Source organism: Bombina bombina, chromosome 5 (assembly GCF_027579735.1).
Source record: "Bombina bombina isolate aBomBom1 chromosome 5, aBomBom1.pri, whole genome shotgun sequence".
NCBI lineage: Eukaryota > Metazoa > Chordata > Amphibia > Anura > Bombinatoridae > Bombina > Bombina bombina.
In genome coordinates, this window is record NC_069503.1 from 374,603,094 (window position 1) to 374,628,311 (window position 25,218).

The following is a 25,218-nucleotide window of genomic DNA, read 5'->3' on the forward strand; positions in this document are numbered from 1 at the left end:
CACTCCTACATTGCAATATCAGGTGCGTAGCATTCGTGGATGGCAGCCATATTTGGTTCTCTTCTCCTCAGCTATGGGATCGTAGCGTTGCGCAAGATGGGGCAGCGACACACACACAGTGCGGGAATGTTACTGGTTGGAGACGCAACGCTTTGCTACTGACACTCAATATGCCACCTCGCCTCAAATCTGGTATCGGCTGAGGGCTGGCTGTGTAAATGCAGCCACCGGGCATATAAAGGATATGCCACCCGCCATTACAGGGGCCTTCAGTTAAGTACATTCTCTGCACGGGTGGTGGCTACCTTAAAAACAGTAATTTATAATTAAACTCTGACTTCTTCAAGATGATCTGCCTTGCATTTTGGGCTTTATGGCCAGAATAGCTACTTGAGGAAGAGACTTTCCTATCTAGGTGAACGGGAACAAGTTTAAAGTTTGCTGTTGTTGTGTTTATTTGATTTCCGTTCAAATCACCTTTTTGTTTGTTATATGAAAAAGGGTTCTTTCTTTTTGGCGAACCTATCTGCTGCATTAAGTGGTGGGAGAGTTATGGGGTCTTGTTATAATATGTTTGTGGTTTTTCAAGTTCCTTTGCCCTATAACCTTCTTGCCTTTTCATTATTATAGGCGAACACCATTTAACTGTATGTCTGGTTAGTAAAATATAGGTATATGTATGGAAACTCAATGTATGCAAACCCTCATGAGCTGTTTAGGCTCCTATTACATATACCTTATACTAAATGTTCTACTGCAAGGGGTGTTGAAAAATACTTCAAGATCTTTGCTTAAAGTACACCATAATGCTCCAATATATAATTTACTCTCCATGAGCACAAAAGATGTCTACTTTTCACAGTTACATTTTAAGATTAAACATGTAGCCCATATCCGTGTTTAGGATATTCTGCTTATATCCCTCAATATATTTTGATAGACACATTCCCCTTAAGTCTGTTAAATTGGGCAGGTCCCATCTATTAGCAACAATTATCTTATGAAACTAATGGATCAATAAACTAAGACCATCTTTCCAGCACATTGAGCATTATATCCACTGTTCTTGTAGCTAAGGGAGGGTAAGCAGACAATTATCAGATTCCACCCACTTACAAAGTTCAGTGTGTTTGTTTTAGGAAAGATGCCCTGTATTGTAACTAACATGCTAAACTACAGACCAAGGTTTATTTACCCTGTGTTATGCAATATCTAGCTTCATCTCTAAGCATTCAGTGTAATGGCAGAATAACCTATCACATTTTGTCTGTTGATGTCCAAGCTTGCATCAAAAGATATTGATAACTAGTACTTCTCTTAGGGGGCACCTTCACTGTTTCACACATAATGGGTTTTATAATTTCTTTCATAATTCAGTTGACCGCTAAGCCATTGTTTGGATGTGCCTACCTGTTTCACATAATTATTGTTTTTCTTACTGAAGGCATGTCTTATCTCTATATTCCATACACATAAGTTTGATTAAGGTCATTGTTTGCATTGTACAGGTCAGCCTAAATTATATGTTAGGGGATCTCTTGAGGTCTTTACAACATATACTAGTTGGACGTATCACAAGCCACATTACAAGTTTGGATTTAATCTTGGCCCTTAGGGTGGTTGCTTCAGTATCTTTTTGTTCTATCCCACATTCATAAATAGCCTTAACAAAAGACCGTTAAAATAGTCTTGCTAGTGTCATACTAATAAGCAATATATAATTAGGACTTATCTAGCTTATGGTTTAGCAGATTTCCCTGTAGATGGGCATAGGGCCCGTGCCCAGGTGCAGGAATTACTTATACAACATTGTCCTTTACAAGCTAGCACCGAAGGCCCGCTTATTTAATGTTCTATGACGCCCACTCTATTTGGCCTCATTGGAATACACCAGTTGCGGCAATTTATACCTCTTTATAGCTCAACCTAAATGCTTTATATGACTCAACGCTAGGCATGAGAGTAAGTGAAAATGCTGTTTACAACCTTAAGGCCTTCCGCCCCTGTGGTTATTTTGCATTTAATTTCCCTATCAGTGGATAACACCAGCTCACTCTTATCCCCCCATGGTTAACCAACATGTTCAGGAGTTTCTATGTTTGTCGAGCTTGCCCACTATTACTAAAGCTTATTTACTTAGTACTTACAACCTCCTGCTTTTGCTGAAGCAACTTCTCCCTGGCCTGCAATACGCCTCTTGGTTCCTTGACTACATATCTTTTATATAATAATTCACTTTATCACCTCCCCTACCCCCCTTACTATATGGTCCCTACCTTACTAAATTACCACCTCCCCCCCCCCATATAATATACCTCCTATAACAGGAGGGTTAACTAGGCGGTTTCTCTCGTCAATACCGCACCCTAGCTATGTTCTTCATTACACATTGCCGCATATCTATATATTCCATACGAAAGATTGATAAAAAAGAGCCTCTCACCCTCATATACATAGTTTATCCTCTACCCCAGTAGTTGTGAGGCTAGAATTTAAAATACTCAAAATTTGAGGTAAACAGCGCTTGACCCATGAGTGGTCTTCCCTATTTCAGGTAGCCTTCTGTTACTGCAAAAAAAAATCTAACTGGTTAGGGGGTCCATGCAAGGCCCTCGATTAAAAGAGAAGGCTTCACTTTGTATTGGCGTATCTGAACTATAATTTTGCATGGTATTCTAAGCGTTCCTTATGTTTGTTATCTTGCTCGTTGATGTCATGAATGATCCTAGTATTTCTATTGCATTTCATGTATATCCAGTTTTGAACTATATTCCTGGTGATGACATTTATGATGTGTTTTCATGATATCTCTGTATGCCATCTTTTACCTCAATAAAAATATAAATAAAAATCGCCTCCAAGGATTAAACTACCTCTAGTTACTTCAAGGATTTTTTTGTTAAGCTGGAGAAAAAAGGGGACAGGGTCGATATTGGGGGCATATATGTTAACAAGTGTTATGGGTTTGTGATATAGAAATACCACTACAATTATGTATCTTCCTTCTTTATCCTTATGGGTAGATGATTCACGAAAGGGAAATCTTTTAGTCACCAAAATCCCTACTCCATTATGTTTCGTAGTGTTGGAAGAGAGATAGACCTCACTGGATTTGTTTTAAGGCCAGCCTTAGGCTCACACCCCCTTTTAAAGTGGGTCTCCTGTATAAATAGGATATTAGCTTTAATTCTCTTATAATCCCTTAGGGCCATCAATCTCTTTTGAGGGCTGTTGAGACCAGGGCCGGATTGGTCTGCCGGGAAAAATCCCGGTGGGCCGGACTAACTGCTCACCCCCTGGGCCGGTGTCAGTGGTGGCCAGAAGGAATTGGGCTAGCATGTGCCTCTTAGAAATGTAAGCAAGTACACATGGCTGTCTGCTTTACATACTTTGTATATGCACATCGTAATGCACAGCACAGTTTACATTTGAGACTGTACATTACACTGTGCAGGGAGTGTGCCCCAGTGTGAGTTAATAAATTGAAATCTAGATTCCTCATCTTCCCCTGCGCAGTGCAGCAGGTCCTGCACAATCTTATGCAGCTACACAGACCCCGGCACTTCCTCTTTCATAATGGAAAAAAAACATATTCACTGCAATGGGGGGGGGGGGGGGGGGGGGGGGCAGGTACACTACACAGAGACACAAAGAGATAAAGTAACTACTAACCAGACATATTTATTTTAAATATATACTTTATACAAAGTGTCAAATATTATGTTCTGGCCCCTGACTTTCATAGATTTAATCAATGTTCAGTGCCCATAGTAGGTAGATCAGTGCATGAGGGAGGGGCTTCCTGCTGCTAGGAAGGAGCTGAGATTCCTATGCAGCTTGCAGGGCTCTGTCACTGAGAAGGGAGAACCGCAGAGGCTGTGTGGACTGGAGGTAAGGCTGTAATGATCTTAATAAATATGCAGAGATATCTCAGTATTGTATGTTTTATATTGTGTGTGTTTCTGGGGGAGCTGTTGTGTGAGTGTGTTTTACAGTGTGTATGTGATGTGCCTGGGAAAGCTGCTGTATATGAGTGTGTTTTACAGTGTGTGTGGTGTGATAATTGCAGGGTGAGTGTGTTTTACAGTGTGTATGTGATGTGTCTGGGGAAGCTAGTGTGTAAAAGTGTGTTTACAGTGTGTATGAGTGTGTTTTACAGTGTGTATGAGTGTGTGTGGTGTTATAATGGCTGTATGAGTGTGTTTTACAGTGTGTATGAGTGTGTGTGGTGTGATAATGGCTGTATGAGTGTGTTTTACAGTATGTATGAGTGTGTTTTACAGTGTGTATGAGTGTGTTTTACAGTGTGTGTGGGGTGATAATGGCTGTGTGAGTGTGTTTTACAGTGTGTATGAGTGTGTGTGGTGTGATAATAGCTGTATATGTGTTTTACAGTGTGTATGAGTGTGTGTGGTGTGATAATGGCTGTATGAGTGTGTTTTACAGTGTGTGTGTGGTGTGATAATTGCTGTGTGAGTGTGTTTTAGTGTGTATGTGATGTGTCTGGGGAAGCTAGTGTGTATGAGTGTGTTTTACAGTGTGTATGAGTGTGTGCGGTGTGATAATGGCTGTATGAGTGTGTTTTACAGTGTGTATGAGTGTGTGTGGTGTGATAATGGCGGTATGAGTGTGTTTTACAGTGTGTATGGTGTGATAATTACTGTGTGAGTGTGTTTTACAGTGTGTATGTGATGTGTCTGGGGAAGCTAGTGTGTATGAGTGTGTTTTACAGTGTGTATGTGTGTTTTACAGTGTGTGTGGTGTGATAATGGCTGTGTGAGTGTATTTTACAGTGTGTATGAGTGTGTGTGGTGTGATAATAGCTGTATGAGTGTGTTTTACAGTGTATAAGAGAATGTGTGGTGTGATAATGGCTGTATGAGTGTGTTTTACAGTGTGTATGAGTTTGTGTGGTGTAATAATGGCTGTATGAGTGTGTTTTACAGTGTGTATGAGTGTGTTTTACAGTGTGTATGTGTGTTTTACAGTGTGTGTGGTTTGATAATTGCTGTGTGAGTGTGTTTTACAGTGTGTATGTGATGTGTCTGGGGAAGCTAGTGTGTATGAGTGTGGTTTACAGTGTGTATGAGTGTGTTTTACAGTGTGTATGTGTGTGGTGTGATAATGGCTGTGTGAGTGTGTTTTACAGTGTGTATGTGATGTGTCTGGGCAAGCTAGTGTGTATGAGTGTGTTTTACAGTGTGTATGACTGTGTGTTTTGTGATAATGGCTGTGTGAGTATGTTTTACAGTGTGTATGAGTGGGTTTGGTGTGATAATGGCTGTGTGAGTGTGTTTTACAGTGTGTATGAGTGTGTTTTACAGTGTGTATGAGTGTGTTTTACAGTGTGTATGAGTGTGTTTTACAGTGTGTATGAGTGTGTTTTACAGTGTGTGTGAGTGTGTTTTACAGTGTGTATAAGTGTGTGTGGTGTGATAATGGCTGTGTGAGTTTCACAGTGTGTAAAAGAAAAGGTGCCAGTACTCAAAAAGTAGGTGCCGGTACTCTATTGATTGATATATTGTGCTCAGTAACTTTGAGAAAAGCAAAGGGACATTATTTACAATGTTTGATATATTTTGCAGCCCTCTTGTGAAATATACGTGTTATGAGATGGCAGAGGTGGTGGGCATGTTTATATGTGAATATATGTCTGTAAATAATTACATATATTCACACACACACACACATATATATATATATATATATACATATACACATACACACACACATACATTGTTCTACAGACAATATAGGGCTGGTCTTCAATTTTTTTCCAGGGCTGCTTTTTTCCCCCAGTCCGGCCCTGGTTGAGACCTTTTGTATTTTGGGAAATTAACTTAATATTTATCAGTGTGTTATCCATTCGACTGTGTAGATATTTTTTTTATTGCGATTGCATTTGGATTGGTCCTCTGGCTTTGGCACTGATGCTCCTCTCTTACAAACACCACAAAAGTGCAATAAGGGAGATGTTAAGGGAGGGTCACAGTGAATGGAGAAAGGGCACACAGTTGCTATGCTAAATATTATTCTTATAGACTGTGCTCCATCTATGCCAAGGATTGGGGATAAACAATTAAAAATCCTAAAAAGTGACGCAGTGGATATATCACCTTGACATCCTGGTCCCTAGAGGACTCAATACTGCCCTTGACTACTTTTTATTTTACTAAAGTAGTATGCAACTGGTGAAGGAAGAGATCTGGGGAAGAGTGCTATCAATTGGGATGTATCCCTGTCCCACAGTGTAACAATCATAAGGTTACTTGTTAGTCACTGGTTTAAACTGTGCGAGTATGTGCTATATAGCTGGGCATGTCTCCCTTCTTGTTCGTTCTTTATATTACAACATTGCAGGTTATGAGGACTTGTTCTGGAGGATGGTTGTATTATTGCAATGACCTTTATTTATAACCATTCTACAATATTTTCTGGACAGTGTTCAATAAATGACATGATGGGCCACCGTGCTGTCGTCTATACACGATTAGGAAAGGGACCTTATGCCTTTATTGGTTTATTTCCATTTATTTCTATTGATTACCACAACGGGGGTTATAGTATAGAAAATGCAGTAAAAACTTTTGTACACTAAGTTTTAACCCCAAGGGTTATTTTGTTATGAACCCCAATCATTCCTTTGACAATAAATACAGGTAACAGGTTAAGTTCTGGATCATAGTATTGCATGTGTTTAAATGAAACTTGTGTGTGTACAAATATCTAATGATTACGTTAGGTAGCATGTTTCTAAGATTCTAGCATGCCTCTTAAACAACTGGTAACGGGTTAAGCTCTTTATCTTAATTATGCTTGTGCTTAAATGATGTGGTGGGTCATGTGACCGCCGGCTAAACACAAAGGATACAAAGAGAGATGTTCTTTTATTTTACCTTGAAATCATGAGGGTAAGTGCTAATGAATATTGTAGAATGATATGTGCACTAGAGCAAATGTAGGAATATGGCTAATTAACAGAGGAAGGAAGGGGTTAATAATTATCACTTACTGATGATGTCAAGTGGGTGTTTTTTAAATACACTGGGTAGGGGTCCTGGAGGTATAAAACTTTGTATTGCATGGCGAGTAGTTTCACAAAGTTTTGAAATAATATGGGTCTTGAAAAAGGCTTGTAAATCTTGCTGCAACTTTGTCAACAACCTTTGTAATATGATGTTAAAATAAAAATAAACAATACTTTTTTTTTTATACAAAAGACCTTTGAGCGTCTACCTAGCAACATGTTGGTTTGCATATATACAGACACCCCCCATATATACACACACATTTTAGTTACTTACCTTGCTGCATGCTAAATGTAGTGCAGTATTTTTGCTGTTATCTTGCAACGTCAGATCTGCTTTAGCGCTGCTTACTAACACCTCTGGAAAAAAAATATATATATATTAGAAAAATGAATAAAGTTACGCTTAACAGATACATTTATTTCTTGCATGATATTGAGAGTCTACGAGAAATCATGTGTTGGAATATTCCCGTCCTGACCACTAGGAGGCGGCAAAAGACTCCCCAACACACCAGAGCTTTGAATCCCTCCAACTTACCATGATCCTCAGTCATACATATCTCCTCTTGATGATCAGCTGGCGGACCAAAGGCCTGAGAGGCTGCACCACTTTGCTCCATAGTAACAGCAAGAAATTAGCTTAGGAAATAGGATAGGAAAGTCAAAATTAAACTTGCATGATTCAGAAAGAGCATGTAATTTTAAGACTTTTTAAAAATTCACTTCTATTTTCAATGTTCTTTGTACTCTTGGTATCCCTTGTTGAAAAAGAATATGCACATATCCTACACTAGTGGGAGCTAGGTGCCGATTGGTGCCTGCACATATTTGTCTCTTGTGATTGGCCAACTAGATGTTTTTAGCTAGCTGCCAGTAGTGCAATGCTGTTGATTAAGCAAAGGATAACAAGAGAATAAAGCAAATTTGATAATAGAAGTAAATTGGAATTGTTTAAAATTGTATGTTCTATCCAAATCATGAAAGAAAATGTTGGCGTTTCCTGTCCTTTTAAGTATCAGAGATAAACAGAAACAAATAGGCAGTATGCAGAACTCAAATAGTTAACCCTGAAGGCTAGAAAACATAATTTATGTAAGAATTTACCTGGTAAATTAATTTCTTTCATATTGGCAAGAGTCCATGAGCTAGTGACGTATGGGATATACATTCCTACCAGGAGGGGCAAAGTTTCCCAAACTTCAAAATGCCTATAAATACACCCCTCACCACACCCACAATTCAGTTTAACAAATAGCCAAGTAGTGGGGTGATAGAAAAAAGAGATAGAAAAAAGAAGAAGAACTGGAAATATAATTGTTCTTCATACAAAAAAACCATAACCACCATAAAAAGGGTGGATCTCATGGAATCTTGCCAATATGAAAGAAATAAATTTATCAGGTAAGTTCTTACATAAATTATGTTTTCTTTCATGTAATTGGCAAGAGTCCATGAGCTAGTGACGTATGGGATAGTAATACCCAAGATGTGGTACTCCACAGAAGAGTCACTAGAGAGGGAGGGATAAAAATAAAAACAGCCATTTTCCGCTGAAAAAATTAAATCCACATCCAAAAAAATAACGACTAGATAAAAGAAGCATTAACAGGTCCTAACGCTGCTTTTTAACACCCGCTGGTAATACGAGTCTTGAAGGTTTAGGTGTACCGCACACTTCTTTGGCCTTACCGCAAAACGACTTACGTAAACTTTCTTTTTTCTATGGGACTTCCATAGCGCTGATATTACAAGTCTGTCCTGGGAGGACAAAAAGCGTTTAAAAGTTAGTAGTTATGAGTTTTATGGTACAACGTCGTAACATAAAACTCATAACTAAAGTGCTAAAAAGTACACTAACACCCATAAACTACCTATTTACCCCTAAACCGAGGCCCTCCCGCATCTCAAACACTATAAAACATTTTTTAACCCCTAATCTGCCGCTCCGGACACCGCCGCCACCTAAATTATATTTATAAACCCCTAATCTGCTGCCCCGAACATCGCCGACACCTACATACTATTTATTAACCCCTAATCTGCTGCCCCCAATGTCGACGCAACCTACCTACACTTATTAACCCCTAATTTGCCGCCCTAACATAATAAACATATTAACCCCTAAACCGCCGCACTCCTGCCTCGCAAACATTAGTTAAATATTATTAACCCCTAATCTGCCGTCCCTAACATCGCCGCCACCTACCTACATTTATTAACCCCTAATCTGCCGCCCCCAAAGTCGCAGCCACTATACTAAATGTATTAACCCCTAAATATAAGTATAACCCTAACACCCCCTGACTTAAATACAATTTAAATAAGTCTAAATAAAATTACTATCATTAACTAAATTATTCTTATTTAAAATTAAATACTTACCTATAAAATAAACCCTAAGCTAGCTACAATATAACTAATAGTTACATTGTAGCTAGCTTAGGGTTTATTTTTATTTTACAGGCAAGTTTGTATTTATTTTAACTAGGTAGAATAGTTACTAAATAATTATTAACTATTTAATAACTACAACGCTAAAATAAATACAAAAGTATCTGTAAAATAAAACCTAACCTAAGTTACACTAACACTACACTATAATTGATGTTCCAATCAGCCAATAGAATGCAAGCTCAATCCTATTGGCTGATCCAATCAGCCAATAGGATTTTTTCTACCTTAATTCCAATTGGCTGATAGAATTCTATCAACCAATCGAAATCTAAGGGACGCCATCTTGGATGACGTCACTTAAAGGTAACTTCATTCATCTTTAGTCATCGGATGAAGAGGATGCTCTGCGTCGGATGTCTTGAAGATGGACCCGCTCCGCGCCAAATGGATGAAGATAGAAGATGCCGTCTGGATGAAGACTTCTGCCCGTCTGGAGGACCACTTTGCCCGGGTTGGATGAAGACTTCTCCCGGCTTTGCTGAGGACTTCGGCCCGGTGTGAATGAAGACTTCTCCCGGTAAGTCGTTCTTCAGGGGGTTAGGGTTAGGTTTTTTAAGGGTGTATTGGGTGGGTTTTATTTTTAGGTTAGGGACTTTGAGCCTGCAAAAGAGCTAACTGCCCTTTTAAGGGTAATGCCCATTTTGAGGGCAATGGGGAGCTTAGGTTTTTTCGATAGTATTTTATTTGGGGGGGTTGGTTGTGTGGGTTTTACAGTTGGGGGTTGTTTCTAATTTTTTTTTACAGGTTGAAGAGCCGATTACTTTGGGGCAATGCCCTGCAAAAGGCCCTTTTAAGGCCTATTGGTAGTTTAGGCTAGGGTTTTTTTATTTTGGGGGGGCTTTTTTTTTATTTTGACAGGGCTATTAGATTAGGTGTAATTAATTTAAATATCTATAATTTGTTTATTATTTTCTGTAATTTAGTGTTTGTTTTTGTACTTTAGCAAATTTAATTTAATTTAGGTAATTGTATTTAATTTAGTTCATTTATTTAATTATAGTGTAACTTAAGTTAAGTTTTATTTTACAGGTACTTTTGTATTTATTTTAACTAGGTAGTTATTAAATAGTTAATAACTATTTAATAACTATTCTACCTAGTTAAAATAAATACAACCTTGCCTGTAAAATAAAAATAAACCCTAAGCTAGATACAATGTAACTATTAGTTATATTGTAGCTATCATAGGCCTAGATTTGGAGTTTTGTCGGTAAAGACCCGCGTAGCTAACGCCGGCTTTTTTCTGGCTGCACCATAAAAATAACTCTGGTATTGAGAGTCCACATAAAGGCTGCGTTAGGCTCCAAAAAAGGGGCGTAGAGCATATTTAACGCAGCTTCAACTCTCGATACCAGAGTTGCTTACGCAAGCGGCCAGCCTCAAAAACGTGCTCGTGCACGATTCCCCCATAGGAAACAATGGGGCTGTTTGAGCTGAAAAAAAACCCAACACCTGCAAAAAAGCCGCGTTCAGCTCCTAACGCAGCCCCATTGTTTGCTATGCGGAAACACTTCCTACGTCTGCACCTAACACTCTAACATGTACCCCGAGTCTAAACACCCCTAACCTTACACTTATTAACCCCTAATCTGCCGCCCCCGCTATCGCTGACCCCTGCATATTATTATTAACCCCTAATCTGCCGCTCCGTAAACCGCCGCTACTTACATTATCCCTATGTACCCCTAATCTGCTGCCCTAACATCGCCGACCCCTATATTATATTTATTAACCCCTAATCTGCCCCCCACAACGTCGCCTCCACCTGCCTACACTTATTAACCCCTAATCTGCCTACCGGACCTGAGCGCTACTATAATAAAGTTATTAACCCCTAATCCGCCTCACTAACCCTATAATAAATAGTATTAACCCCTAATCTGCCCTCCCTAACATCGCCGACACCTAACTTCAATTATTAACCCCTAATCTGCCGACTGGAGCTCACCGCTATTCTAATAAATGTATTAACCCCTAAAGCTAAGTCTAAACCTAACACTAACACCCCCCTAAGTTAAATATAATTTACATCTAACAAAATTAATTATCTCTTATTAAATAAATTATTCCTATTTAAAGATAAATACTTACCTGTAAAATAAATCCTAATATAGCTACAATATAAATTATAATTATATTATAGCTATTTTAGGATTTATATTTATTTTACAGGTAACTTTGTATTTATTTTAACCAGGTACAATAGCTATTAAATAGTTAAGAACTATTTAATAGCTAAAATAGTTACAAAATTACCTGTAAAATAAATCCTAACCTAAGTTACAATTAAACCTAACACTACACTATCAATAAATTAATTAAATAAACTACCTACAATTACCTACAATTAACCTAACACTACACTATCAATAAATTAATTAAAAACAATTCCTACAAATAAATACAATTAAATAAACTAGCTAAAGTACAAAAAATAAAAAAAATTAAGGTAGGAATATTCTGATTGGCTGATGGAATCAGCCAATCAGAATCAAGTTCAATCCGATTGGCTGATCCAATCAGCCAATCAGATTGAGCTCACATTCTATTGGCTGATCGGAACAGCCAATAGAATGCGAGCTTAATCTGATTGGCTGATTGGATCAGCCAATCGGATTGAACTTGATTCTGATTGGCTGATTCCATCAGCCAATCAGAATATTCCTACCTTAATTCCGATTGGCTGATAGAATCCTATCAGCTAATCGGAATTCGAGGGACGCCATCTTGGATGACGTCCCTTAAAGGAACCGTCATTCGGCTAGTAGGCGTCGGGAGAAGAGGATGTTCCGCGTCGGATGGAAGATGATGGCTCCCGAAGAAAGAAGATTGAAGATGCCGTTGATAGAAGACTTCATCCGGATCATGGACCTCTTCAGCTCCCGCTTGGATGAAGACTTCAGCCGGATCATGGACCTCTTCAGCCCCCCGCTTGGGCTTGGATCAGGACATCGGAGGAGCTCTTCAGGACGGATCGGTGAACCTGGTATGGTGAAGATAAGGTAGGAAGATCTTCAGGGGCTTAGTGTTAGGTTTATTTAAGGGGGGTTTGGGTTAGATTAGGGGTATGTGGGTTGTAATGTTGGGGGGGGTATTGTATGTTTTTTTTTTACAGGCAAAAGAGCTGAATTCTTTGGGGCATGCCCCGCAAAGGGCCCTGTTCAGGGCTGGTAAGGTAAAAGAGCTTTGAACTTTAGTAATTTAGAATAGGGTAGGGCATTTTTTTATTTTGGGGGGCTTTGTTATTTTATTAGGGGGCTTAGAGTAGGTGTAATTAGTTTAAAATTGTTGTAATATTTTTCTTATGTTTGTAAATATTTTTTTATTTTTTGTAACTTAGTCCTTTTTTATTTTTTGTACTTTAGCTAGTTAATTTAATTGTATTTATTTGTAGGAATTGTATTTAATTAATTTATTGATAGTGTAGTGTTAGGTTAATTGTAGGTAATTGTAGGTAGTTTATTTAATTAATTTATTGATAGTGTAGTGTTAGGTTTAATTGTAACTTAGGTTAGGATTTATTTTACAGGTAATTTTGTAATTATTTTAACTATTTTAGCTATTAAATAGTTCTTAACTATTTAATAGCTATTGTACCTGGTTAAAATAAATACAAAGTTACCTGTAAAATAAATATAAATCCTAAAATAGCTATAATATAATTATAATTTATATTGTAGCTATATTAGGATTTATTTTACAGGTAAGTATTTATCTTTAAATAGGAATAATTTATTTAATAAGAGTTAATTAATTTCGTTAGATTAAAATTATATTTAACTTAGGGGGGTGTTAGTGTTAGGGTTAGACTTGGCTTTAGGGGTTAATACATTTATTAGAATAGCGGTGAGGTCCGGTCGGCAGATTAGGGGTTAATAAGTGTAGGCAGGTGGAGGCGACGTTGTGGGGAGCAGATTAGGGGTTAATAAATATAATATAGGGGTTGGCGGTGTTAGGGGCAGGAGCTTAGGTGTACATAAGGATAACGTAGGTGGCGGCGCTTTGCGGTCGGCAGATTAGGGGTTAATAAGTGTAGGTAGGTGGAGGCGACGTTGTGGGGGGCAGGTTAGGGGTTAATAAATATAATACAGGGGTCGGCGGTGTTAGGGGCATCAGATTAGGGGTACATAAGTATAACGTAGGTGGCGGTCGGCAGATTAGGGGTTAAAAAAATTTAATCGAGTTGCAGCGATGTGGGGGGACCTCGGTTTAGGGGTACATAGGTAGTTTATGGGTGTTAGTGTACTTTAGAGCACAGTAGTTAAGAGCTTTATAAACCGGCGTTAGCCCAGAAAGCTCTTAACTACTGACTTTTTTCCTGCGGCTGGAGTTTTGTCGTTAGATGTCTAACGCTCACTTCAGACACGACCCTAAATACCGGAGTTAGAAAGATCCCATTGAAAAGATAGGATATGCAATTTACGTAAGGGGATCTGCGGTATGGAAAAGTCGCAGCTGAAAAGTGAGCGTTAGACCCTATTTTGAGTGACTCCAAATACCGGAGTTAGCCTAAAACCAGCGTTAGGAGCCTCTAACGCTGGTTTTCACGGCTAACGCCAAACTCCAAATCTATGCCTTAGGGTTTATTTTATAGGTAAGTATTTAGTTTTAAATAGAAATAATTTAGTTAATGATAGTAATTTTATTTAGACTTATTTAAATAATATTTAAGTTAGGGGGTGTTAGGGTTAGACTTAGATTTAGGGGTTAATACATTTAGTATAGTGGCCGCAACGTTGGGGGAGGCAGATTAGGGGTTAATAAATAGTATGTAGGTGTCAGTGATGTTGGGGGCAGCAGATTAGGGGTTCATAAGTATAATGTAGGTGGTGGCGGTGTCCGGAGCGGCAGATTAGGGGTTGATAAGTATAATGTAGGTGTTTGCGATGTGGGGGGCGGCAGATTAGGGGTTAATAAGTGTACCATTAGGGATGTTTAGACTCGGGGTTCATGTTAGGGTGTTAGGTGTAGACATAAATGTTATTTCCCCATAGGAATCAATGGGGCTGCGTTACTGAGTTTTACGCTGCTTTTTTGCAGGTGTTAGACTTTTTCTCAGCCGGTTCTCCCCGTTGACTTCTATGGGGAAATCGTGCACGAGCACGTACGACCAGCTCACCGCTGACTTAAGCAGCGCTGGTATTAAAGTGTGGTAATGAGCAAAATTTTCCTCAACGCTCACTTCTTGTCCTTTAACGCCGGGTTTCTGAAAACTCTAAATACCAGCGCTGTAGGTAAGTGAGCGGTGAGACAAAAATGTTTGTTAGCACCGCATAGCCTCTAACGCAAAACTCGTAATCTGGGCCTAAGTTTTTCTAATAATTGAAAAGAAAAAACATAAGGAGAGGAATCAAACTGAAACAGCTTCCTGAAGAACGTTTCTACCAAAAACTGCTTCCGAAGAGGCAAATACATCAAAACGGTAGAATTTAGTAAATGTATGCAAAGACCAAGTTGCTGCTTTGCAAATCTGATCAACTGAAGCTTCATTCTTAAAAGCCCACGAAGTGGAAACTGACCTAGTAGAATGATCTGTGATTCTCTGAGGCGGGGCCTGACCCGACCACAAATAAGCCTGATGAATCAAAAGCTTTAACCAGGATGCCAAGGAAATGGCAGAAAGTTTCTGACCTTTCCTAGGACCAGTAAAGAAAACAAATAGACGAAGTCTTCCTGAAATCTTTAGTAGCTTCAACATAATATTTGAAAGCTCTTACAACATCCAGAGAATGTAAGGATCTCTCCAAAGAATTCTTAGGATTAGGACACAAAGAGGGAACAACAATTTCCCTATTAATGTTGTTAGAATTAACAACTTTAGGTAATAATGTAAATGAAGTCTGCAAAACTGCCTTATCCTGATGGAAAATCAGAAAAGGAGACTCTAGCATAAGAGATAGCCAAAAGGAACAACACTTTCCAAGAAAGTAATATAATATCCAAAGAATGCATAGGCTCAAAAGGAGGAGCCTATAAAGCCTTCAAACCCAAATTAAGACTCCAAGGAGGAGAGATTGATTTAATGACAGGCTTGATACGGACCAAAGCATGCACAAAACAGTGAATATCAGGAAGCTTAGCATTCTATCTGTGAAATAAAACAGAAAGAGCAGAAATTTGTCCCTTCAATGAACTTGCAGACAAACCTTTATCCAAACCATCCTGAAGAAACTGTAAAATTCTAGGAATTCTAAAAATGCCAGGAGAATTTATGAGAAGAACACCATGAAATACAAGTCTTCTAAACTCGATAATAAATCTTCCTAGAAACAGATTTACGAGCCTGTAACATAGTATCAATATTTAGTCAGCGCATCGGGCCAGCTGTATAGTCACAGCCCGGCCCAACCGCGCCATAGCACTAAGTGCAGCTCGCTCCTGTGACAGGAGCGAGCTGCACTTAGTCTTATGGCGCGGTCGGGCCGGGCTGTGACTATACAGCTGGCCCGATGCACTGACTAAATATAACAGACCCGCTCAGCAGAGAGCGGGTCTGTAAAAGCGACATATTTTTAACAAATTAAAAGGTAAAAAAGGCATTTATATATAGCACCTAAATAATGTTATATAATTCTGCACTATGTGCAGAATTATATAACATTATTTTTAAGGTTTACTGTCCCTTTAATGATTTGAGATCCTGATAGAAAAACAGGATCCCTGGATCTGGATAAATACCTGGGAAGTTTCTTGTTTAGATGAGAGGCCATCAGATCTATTTCTGGAAGTCCCCAGATTTGAACAATCTGAAGAAATACCTCTGGGTGAAGAGACCATTCGCCCGGATGTAACGTCTGGCGACTGAGATAATCCGCTTCCAAATTGTCTACACCTGGGATGTGAACAGCAGAAATTAGACAGGAGCTGGATTCCGCCCATACAAGTATCCGAGATACTTCTTTCATAGCTTGAGGACTGTGAGTCCCACCTTGATGATTGACATACGCCACGGTTGTGACATTGTCTGTCTGAAAACAAATAAACGATTCTCTCTTCAGAAGAGGCCAGAACTGAAGAGCTCTGAAAATCGCACGGAGTTCCAAAATGTTGATTGGTAATCTCGCCTCCTGAGATTCCCAAACCCCCTGCGCTGTCAGAGATCCCCATACAGCTCCCCAACCTGAAAGACTCGCATCTGTTGAGATCACAGTCCAGGTTGGACTAACAAAAGAGGCCCCTTGAATTAAACGATGGTGATCCAACCACCAAGTTAGAGAAGATCGAACATTGGGATTTAAGGATATTAATTTAGATATCTTTGTATAATCCCTGCACCACTGGTTCAGCATACAAAGCTGGAGAGGTCTCATGTGAAAACGAGCAAAAGGGATCGCGTCCGATGCAGCAGTCATGAGACCTAGAATTTCCATGCATAATGCTACCGAAGGGAACAATTGAGACTGAAGGTTTCGACAGGCTGACACCAATTTCAGACGTCTCTTATCTGTTAAAGACAAAGTCATGGATACTGAATCTATCTATCCTTACATAACGATTCAATATTTTTAGATCCAGAACTGGTCTGAAGGAATTCTCCTTCTTTGGAACAATGAAAAGATTTGAGTAAAACCCCAGACCCCGTTCCAGAACTGGAACTGGCATAATTACCCCAGCCAACTCTAGGTCTGAAACACATTTCAGAAACGCCTGAGCCTTCACTGGATTTACTGGAATGCGTGAGAGAAAAAATCTTCTCACAGACGGCCTTACCTTGAAACCTTATCTGTACCCTTGTGAAACAATGTTCTGAATCCAAAGATTGTGAATCGAATTGATCCAAACATCTTTGAAAAATCGTAACCTGCCCCCTACCAGCTGTGCTGGAATGAGAGCCGCACCTTCATGCGGATTTGGGAGCTGGTTTTGACTTTCTAAAAGGCTTGGATTTATTCCAGACTGGAGAAGCTTTCCAAACGGAAACCGTTCCTTTAGAGGAAGGGTCAGGCTTCTGCTCCTTATTCTGACGAAAGGAACGAAAACGATTAGCAGCCCGATATTTACCTTTAGATCTTTTGCCCTGGGGCAAAAAGGCTCCCTTCCCCCCAGTAACAGTTGAAATTATTGAATCCAACTGAGAACCAAACAATTTATTACCTTGGAAAGAGAGAGAGAGCAAGGTTGACTTAGAAGTCATATCTGCATTCCAAGTTTTAAGCCATAAAGCTCTTCTAGCTAAAATAGCTAAAGACATATACCTGACATCAATTCTAATGATATAAAAAATGGCATCACAAACAAAGTTATTAGCATGTTGAAGAAGTTTAACAATGCTATAAGCATTATGGTCTGATACTTGTTGCGCTAAAGCTTCCAACCAGAAAGTTGAAGCTGCAGCAACATCAGCCAAAGAAATAGCAGGTCTAAGAAGATTACCTGAACATAAATAAGCTCTCCTTAGAAAGGATTCAAGCTTCCTATCTAAAGGATCCTTAAAGGAAGTACTATCTGCCGTAGAAATAGCCCCATCAACTTTGGGGATCTTGTCCCAAAACTCTAATCTATCAGATGGCACAGGGTACAATTTCTTAAACCTTGGAGAAGGAGTAAATGAAGTACCCAGACTATTCCATTCCCTAGAAATCACTTCTGAAATAGCATCAGGAACTGGAAAAACTTCTGGAATAACCACATGAGGTTTATAAACCGAATTTAAACGTTTAGCAGTTTTAGTATCAAGAGGACTAGACTCCTCCATATCTAATGCAACCAATACTTCTTTAAGTAAAGAACGAATAAACTCCATTTTAAACATATATGAAGATTTATCAGTATCAATATCTGGGGCAGAATCTTCTGAACCAGATGAATCCTCATCAGAAACAGATAAGTCAGAATGATGGCGGTCACTTAAAAATTAATCCGAAATGTGAGAAGTTTTAAAAGACCTTTTACGTTTACTGGAAGGAGGAATAACAGACAGAGCCTTCCTAATAGAATTAGAAACAAATTATTTTACATTAACAGGAACATCCTGAACATTAGATGTTGAAGGAACAACAACAACAACAGGTAAAGGATTATTACTAATGGAGACACAATCTGCATTGGAAAGTTTATCATGGCAACTAACACAAACTACAGCTGGAGGAACAGTTACCACAAGTTTACAACAAATGCACTTAACTTTGGTAGAACCAGCATCAGGCAGCGTCTTTCCACTAGTTGATTCTGATCCAGGGTCAGGATGAGACATCTTGCAATATGTAACAGAAAAAACAACATATAAAGCAAAATTATCAAATTCCTTAAATGACAGTTTCCACATTATTGGCGCCAAGTACAACGCCCATATTTTTGGCGCCAAGTATGACGCCACATCCTCTGACGCCGAAACGGACGCCCACATTTTTTGGCGCAAAAAAAATGTCTGAATACGCATGCGTCAAAAAATGACGTTAACTGAATACAACTTCCGGCGTCAACTACGGCGCCGGAAATTACAAAATTTTGCGCCAAGAATGACGCAATAAAATGAAGCATTTTCTGCCCCCGCGAGCCTAACAGCCCGCAGGGAAAAATAGTCAATTGAAAATTTTTAAGGTAAGAAAAAATATTTATCCATATGCATTATCCCAAATAATGAAACTGACAGTCTGAATTTAAGGAATACTGATTATCCTGAATCATGGCAAATATAAGTTTAAAGACATATATTTAGAACTTTACATATAAAGTGCCCAACCATAGCTTAGAGTGTCACAAAAAATAAGACTTACTTACCCCAGGACACTCATCCACATATAGTAGATAGCCAAACCAGTACTGAAACGAGAATCAGTAGAGGTAATGGTATTGTAAGAGTATATCGCCAACCTGCTGCGAAGCGCATATCAACGTAGAATCTAGCACAAACTTACTTCACCACCTCCATGAGAGGCAAAGTTTGTAAAACTGAATTGTGGGTGTGGTGAGGGGTGTATTTATAGGCATTTTGAGGTTTGGGAAACTTTGCCCCTCCTGGTAGGAATGTATATCCCATACGTCACTAGCTCATGGACTCTTGCTAATTACATGAAAGAAAACAGTCCTTGAGACAGAAGGTCTGGTCTTAAAGGAAGTGGCCAAGGTTGGTAACTGGACATCCGGACAAGATCCACATACCAGAACCTGTGAGGCCATGCTGGTGCTACCAGAAACACAAACAATTGTTCCATGATGATCTTGGAGATCACTCTTGGAAGAAGAAATAGAGGCGGGAAGATATAAGCAGGTTGGTAAAACCAAGGAATTGCTAACGCATCCACCGACTCCGCCTGAGGATCCCTGGACCTGGACAAGTACCTGGGTAATTTCTTGTTTAGATGGGAAGCCATCAGATCTATTTCTGGAAGACCCCACATCTGAACAATCTGAAAAAACACATCTGTATGGAGAGACCACTCCCTCGGAAGAAAGTCTGACAGATCAGATAATCTGATTCCCAATTGTCTACACCTGGGATATGTACCACAGAAATTAGACAAGAGCTGGATTCCACCCAAGAAAGTATCCAAGATACTTCTTTCATAGCAAGGGACTGTGAGTCCCACCCTGATTGACATATGCCACAGTTGTGATATGGTCTGTCTGAAAACAAATGAATGGTTCTCTCTTCAACAGAGGCCAAACCTGAAGAGCCCTGAAAAACATAATTTATGTAAGAACTTACCTGATAAATTTCTTTCATATTGGCAAGAGTCCATGAGCTAGTGACGTATGGGATATACAATCCTACCAGGAGGGGCAAAGTTTCCCAAACCTCAAAATGCCTATAAATACACCAATCACCCCACCCACAATTCATTTTAACGAATAGCAAAGTAGTGGGGTGAAAAAGAAAGGAGTAAAAAGCATCAACAAAGGAATTTGGAAATAATTGTGCTTTATACAAAAAAATCATAACCACCATAAAAAGGGTGGGTGCCAATATGAAAGAAATTAATTTATCAGATAAGTTCTTACATAAATTAGGTTTTCTTTCATGTAATTGGCAAGAGTCCATGAGCTAGTGACATATGGGATAGAAATACACAAGATGTGGAACTCCACACAAGAGTCACTAGAGAGGGAGGGATAAAGTAATAACAGCCATATTCCGCTGAGAAAATTAAATCCACAACCAAAAAAATAAGTTTTTCTCATAAATGAAAGAAAAAAACTTAAAACATAAGCAGAGGAATCAAACAAACAGCTGCCTGAAGAACTTTTCTACCAAAAACTGCTTCCGAAGACGCAAATACATCAAAACGGTAGAATTTAGTAAATGTATGCAAAGAAGACCAAGTTGCTGCTTTGCAAATCTGATCAACTCAAGCTTCATTCTTAAAAACCCACGACGTGGAGACTGATCTAGTAGAATAAGCTGTAATTCTCTGAGACGGGGCCTGACCCGACTCCAAATAAGCCTGATGAATAAAAAGCTTTAACCAAGATGCCAAGGAAATGGCAGAAGCCTTGTGATCTTTCCTAGAACCAGAAAAGTTAACAAATAGACTAGAAGTCTTCCTGAAATCTTTAGTAGCTTCAACATAATATTTCAAAAGCTCTTACCACATTCAAAGAATGCAAAGATTTCTCCAAAGAATTCTTAGTATTAGGACACAAAGAAGGGACAACAATTTCTCTATTAATGTTGTTAGAATTCACAACCTTAGGTAAGAATTTAAATGAAGTCCACAATACTGCCTTATCCTGATGGAAAATCAGAAAAGTTGATTCACAAGAAAGAGCAGATAATTCAGAAATTCTTCTAGCAGAAGAGATGGCAAAAGGGAACAACACTTTCCAAGAAAGTAGTTTAATGTCCAAAGAATGCATAGGCTCAAAAGGAGCATCCTGTAAGGCCTTCAAAACCAAATTAAGACTCCAAGGAGGAGAGATTGATTTAATGACAGACTTGATGCGGACCAAAGCCTGTACAAAACTGTGAATATCAGGAAGCTTAGCAATCTTTCTGTGAAATAAAACAGAAAGAGCAGATATTTGTCCCTTTAAGGAACTTGCAGACAAACCCTTATCCAAACAATCCTGAAGAAACTGTAAAATTCTATGAATTCTAAAAGAATGCCAGGATAATTTATGAGAAGAACACCATGAAATATAAGTCTTCCAAACACGATAATAAATCTTCCTAGAAACAGATTTACGAACCTGTAACATAGTATTAATCACTGAGTCAGAGAAACCTCTATGACTAAGCACTAGGCGTTCAATTTCCATACCTTCAAATTTAATTATTTGAGATCCTGATGGAAAAATGGACCTTGAGACAGAAGGTCTAGACTTAATAGAAGTGGCCAAGGTTGGCAGCTGGACATCCGAACAAGATCCGCATACCAAAACCTGTGAGGCCATGATGGAGCTACCAGCAACACAAACTATTGTTCCATGATGATTTTGGAAATCACTTTTGGAAGAAGAACTAGAGGCGGGAAGATAGCAGTTCCTCGGTGTTACCAACCTGCTTATAACGCATCCACTGCTTCCACCTGAGGATCCCTGGACCTGGACAGGTACCTGGGAAGTTTCTTGTTTAGATGGGAAGCCATCAGATCTATTTCTGGAAGACCCCACATCTGAACAATCTGAGAAAACACATTTAGATGGAGCGACCACTCCCCCGGATGTAAAGTCTGACGGCTGAGATAATCCACTTCCTAACTGTCTATACCTGGGATATGAACCGCAGAAATTAGACAGGAGCTGGATTTCGCCCAAGCAAGTATCCAAGATACTTCTTTCATGGCTTGGGGACTGCGTGTCCCACCCTGATGATTGATATATGCCACAGTTGTGATATTGTCTGTCTGAAAAAAAATGAACGGTTCTCTCTTCAACAGAGGCCACACCTGAAGAGCCCTGAAGATAGAACGGAGTTCTAAAATATTGATTGGTAACCTCGCCTCTTGAGGTTTCCAAACCCCTTGTGCTGTCAGAGATCCCCAGACAGCTCCCCAACCTGAAAGACTTGCATCTGTTGTGATCACAGTCCAGGTGGGACGAACAAAAGAGGCCCCTTGAACTATACAATGGTGATCTAACCACCAAGTCAGAGAGAGTGGAACATTGGGATTTAAGGATATTAATTGTGAAATCTTTGTATAATCCCTGCACCATTGGTTCAGCATACAAAGCTGGAGAGGTCTCATATGAAAACGAGCAAAGGGGATCGCGTCTGATGCTGCAGTCATGAGACCTAAAACTTCCGTCGACAAGCTGAAACCAATTTTATTTGTCTCTTGTCTGTTAGAGACAGTCATGGACACTGAATTTAACTGGAAACCTAAAAATGTGACCCTTGTCTGAGGAATCAAGGAACTTTTTGGTAAATTGATCCTCCAACCATGTCTTTGAAGAAACAACACTAGTCGATTCGAGTGAGATTCGGCAGAATGTAAAGACTGAGGTAGTACCAAGATATCGTCCAAATAAGTAAACACAGCAATACCCTGTTCTCTGATTACAGAGAGTAGGGCACAGAGAACCTTTGAAAAAATTCTAGGAGCTGTCGCTAGGCCAAATGGAAGAGCGACAAATTGGTAATGCTTGTCTAGAAAAGAGAATCTCAGAAAGCAATAGTGGTCAGGATGAATCAGAATATGAAGATATGCATCCTGTAAGTCTATCGTGGACATATAAATGACCTTGCTGAACAAAAGGCAGAATAGTCCTTATAGTCACCATTTTGAAAGTTGGCACTCTTACAAAACTATTCAAAATTTTCAGATCCAGAACTGGCCTGAATAAATTTTCCTTTTCTGGGACAATGAAGAGATTTGAATAAAACCCCAGGCCCTGTTCCTGAAACGAAACTGGTATGATTACCCCTGAAAGCTCTAGATCTGAAACACACTTCAGAAAAGCTTGAGCCTTCACTGGATTTGCTGGAACGTGTGAGAGAAAAAAATCTTCTCACAGGTGGTCTTACTCAGAAACCTATTTGATACCCTTGAGAGACAATAAACTGAATCCATTGATTTTGGACAGAATCTGCCCACATGTTTTGGGAAATTTTAATCTGCCCCCCAACAGCTGAACTGGAATAAGGGCCGCACCTTCATGCGAACTTGGGGGCTGGCTTTGGTTTCTTAAAAGGCTTGGATTTATTCCAACTTGAAGGTTTCCAATTGGAACCAGATTCTTTGGGGGAAGGATTGGCCTTTTGTTGCTTATTCTGTCGAAAAGAACGAAAATGATTAGAAGCTTTAGATTTACCCTTAGATCTTTTATCCTGAGGTAAAAAAACTCCCTTCCCCCCCAGTGACAGTTGAAATAATTTAATCCAACTTAGAACCAAATAAATTGTTACCTTGGAAAGAAAGAGATAGTAATCTAGACTTACTGTAGATACCATGTCAGCATTCAATATTTGAGCCACAAAGCTCTTCTAGCTAAAATAGCTAAAGACAGATATAACACCAATAATGATGATATCAAAAATAGCATCACAGATAAAATGATTATCATGTTGAAGCAAGCAAACAATGCTAGACAAATCAGGATCCGTTTCCTGTTGCGCTAAGCTTTCCAACCAAAAAGTTGATGCAGCTGCAACATCAGCCATGGATATAGCAGGCCTAAGAATGTAGCCAGAAAATAAATAAGCTTTCCTTAGATAAGATTTGAGTTTCCTATCTAAAGGGTCCTTAAAAGAAGTACTATATTCCATAGGAATAGTAGTACGTATGGCAATAGTTGAAATAGCTCCATCAAGTTTGGGGATTTTTTCCCAAAACTCCAACCTAACGGCTGGCAAAGGATACAAATTTAACCTAGAAGAAAGAATAAAAGAAGTACCAGGCCTATTCCATTCCTTTGAAATCATATCAGAAATAGCATCAGGAACTGGAAAAACCTATGGAGTAACCACAGGAGGTTTATAAACAGAATTTAAACGTTTACTAGTTTTAGTATCAAGAGGACTAGTTTCCTCAATATCCAAAGTAATCAACACCTCTTAACAAGGAACGAATATACTCCATCTTAAAGAGATAAGTAGATTGGTCAGTTTTAATATCTGAGGTAGGATCTTCTGAACCAGATAGATCCTCATCAGAGGAGAATAATTCAGTATGTTGTCAGCCATTTGAAATTTCATCAACTTTATGAGAAGTTTTAAAAGACCTTTTACATTTATTAGAAGGCGGGATAGCAGACAAAGTCTTCTGAATCGCATCAGCAATAAAATCTTTTATATTCACAGGGATATCATGTACATTAGATGTTGAAGGTACAACAGTCATTGTACTAGTAGTGATGGATACATTCTCTGCATGTAAAAGCTTATAATGACAACTGTTACATACTACAGCTGGAGATATAATCTCCGCTAACTTACAGCAGATACACTTCGCTTTGGTAGAACTGTTATTAGACAGCAGGGTTCCAAAAGTGGTTTCTGAGACAGGATCAGATTGAGACATCTTGCAAATGTTGGAGAAAAAAACAAAATATAAAGCAAAATTATCAATTTCCTTATATGGCAGTTTCAGGAATGGGAAAAAAATGCAAACAGCATAGCCCTCTGAGCATAAAAAAAGGCAAGAGGTATATAGGAAGTGGGGTTTAAATAATTAAAAATTTGGAGCCAAGTATGACGCAACTCATGTCATGGCAGACGCAACCTTGTGCAAGGAAATCTGGCATCAACTAACACGCTGGAAATGACAAATTTGCGTCACCGAACGTACCTCTGTGCAAAAAAAATCTCGCGCCAAGAACGACTCAATAAATATCAGCATTTTGCGACCTCGAGA

The 25,218-nt window shown here is 39.1% G+C and overlaps 1 protein-coding gene across 3 annotated transcripts in view; it reads right to left on the reverse strand.

Moving 5' to 3' along the window:
• Positions 1–25,218, reverse strand: part of ANKRD28 (ankyrin repeat domain 28) — a 1,012,368-nt gene that overhangs the window by 117,992 nt on the left and 869,158 nt on the right. For all 3 annotated transcript variants that reach the window (XM_053714205.1, XM_053714203.1, XM_053714204.1), the window contains exon 25: positions 7,305–7,387. In XM_053714205.1, coding sequence (XP_053570180.1) covers positions 7,305–7,387 — 83 coding nt within the window. The remainder of the gene's footprint in view (positions 1–7,304; positions 7,388–25,218) is intronic.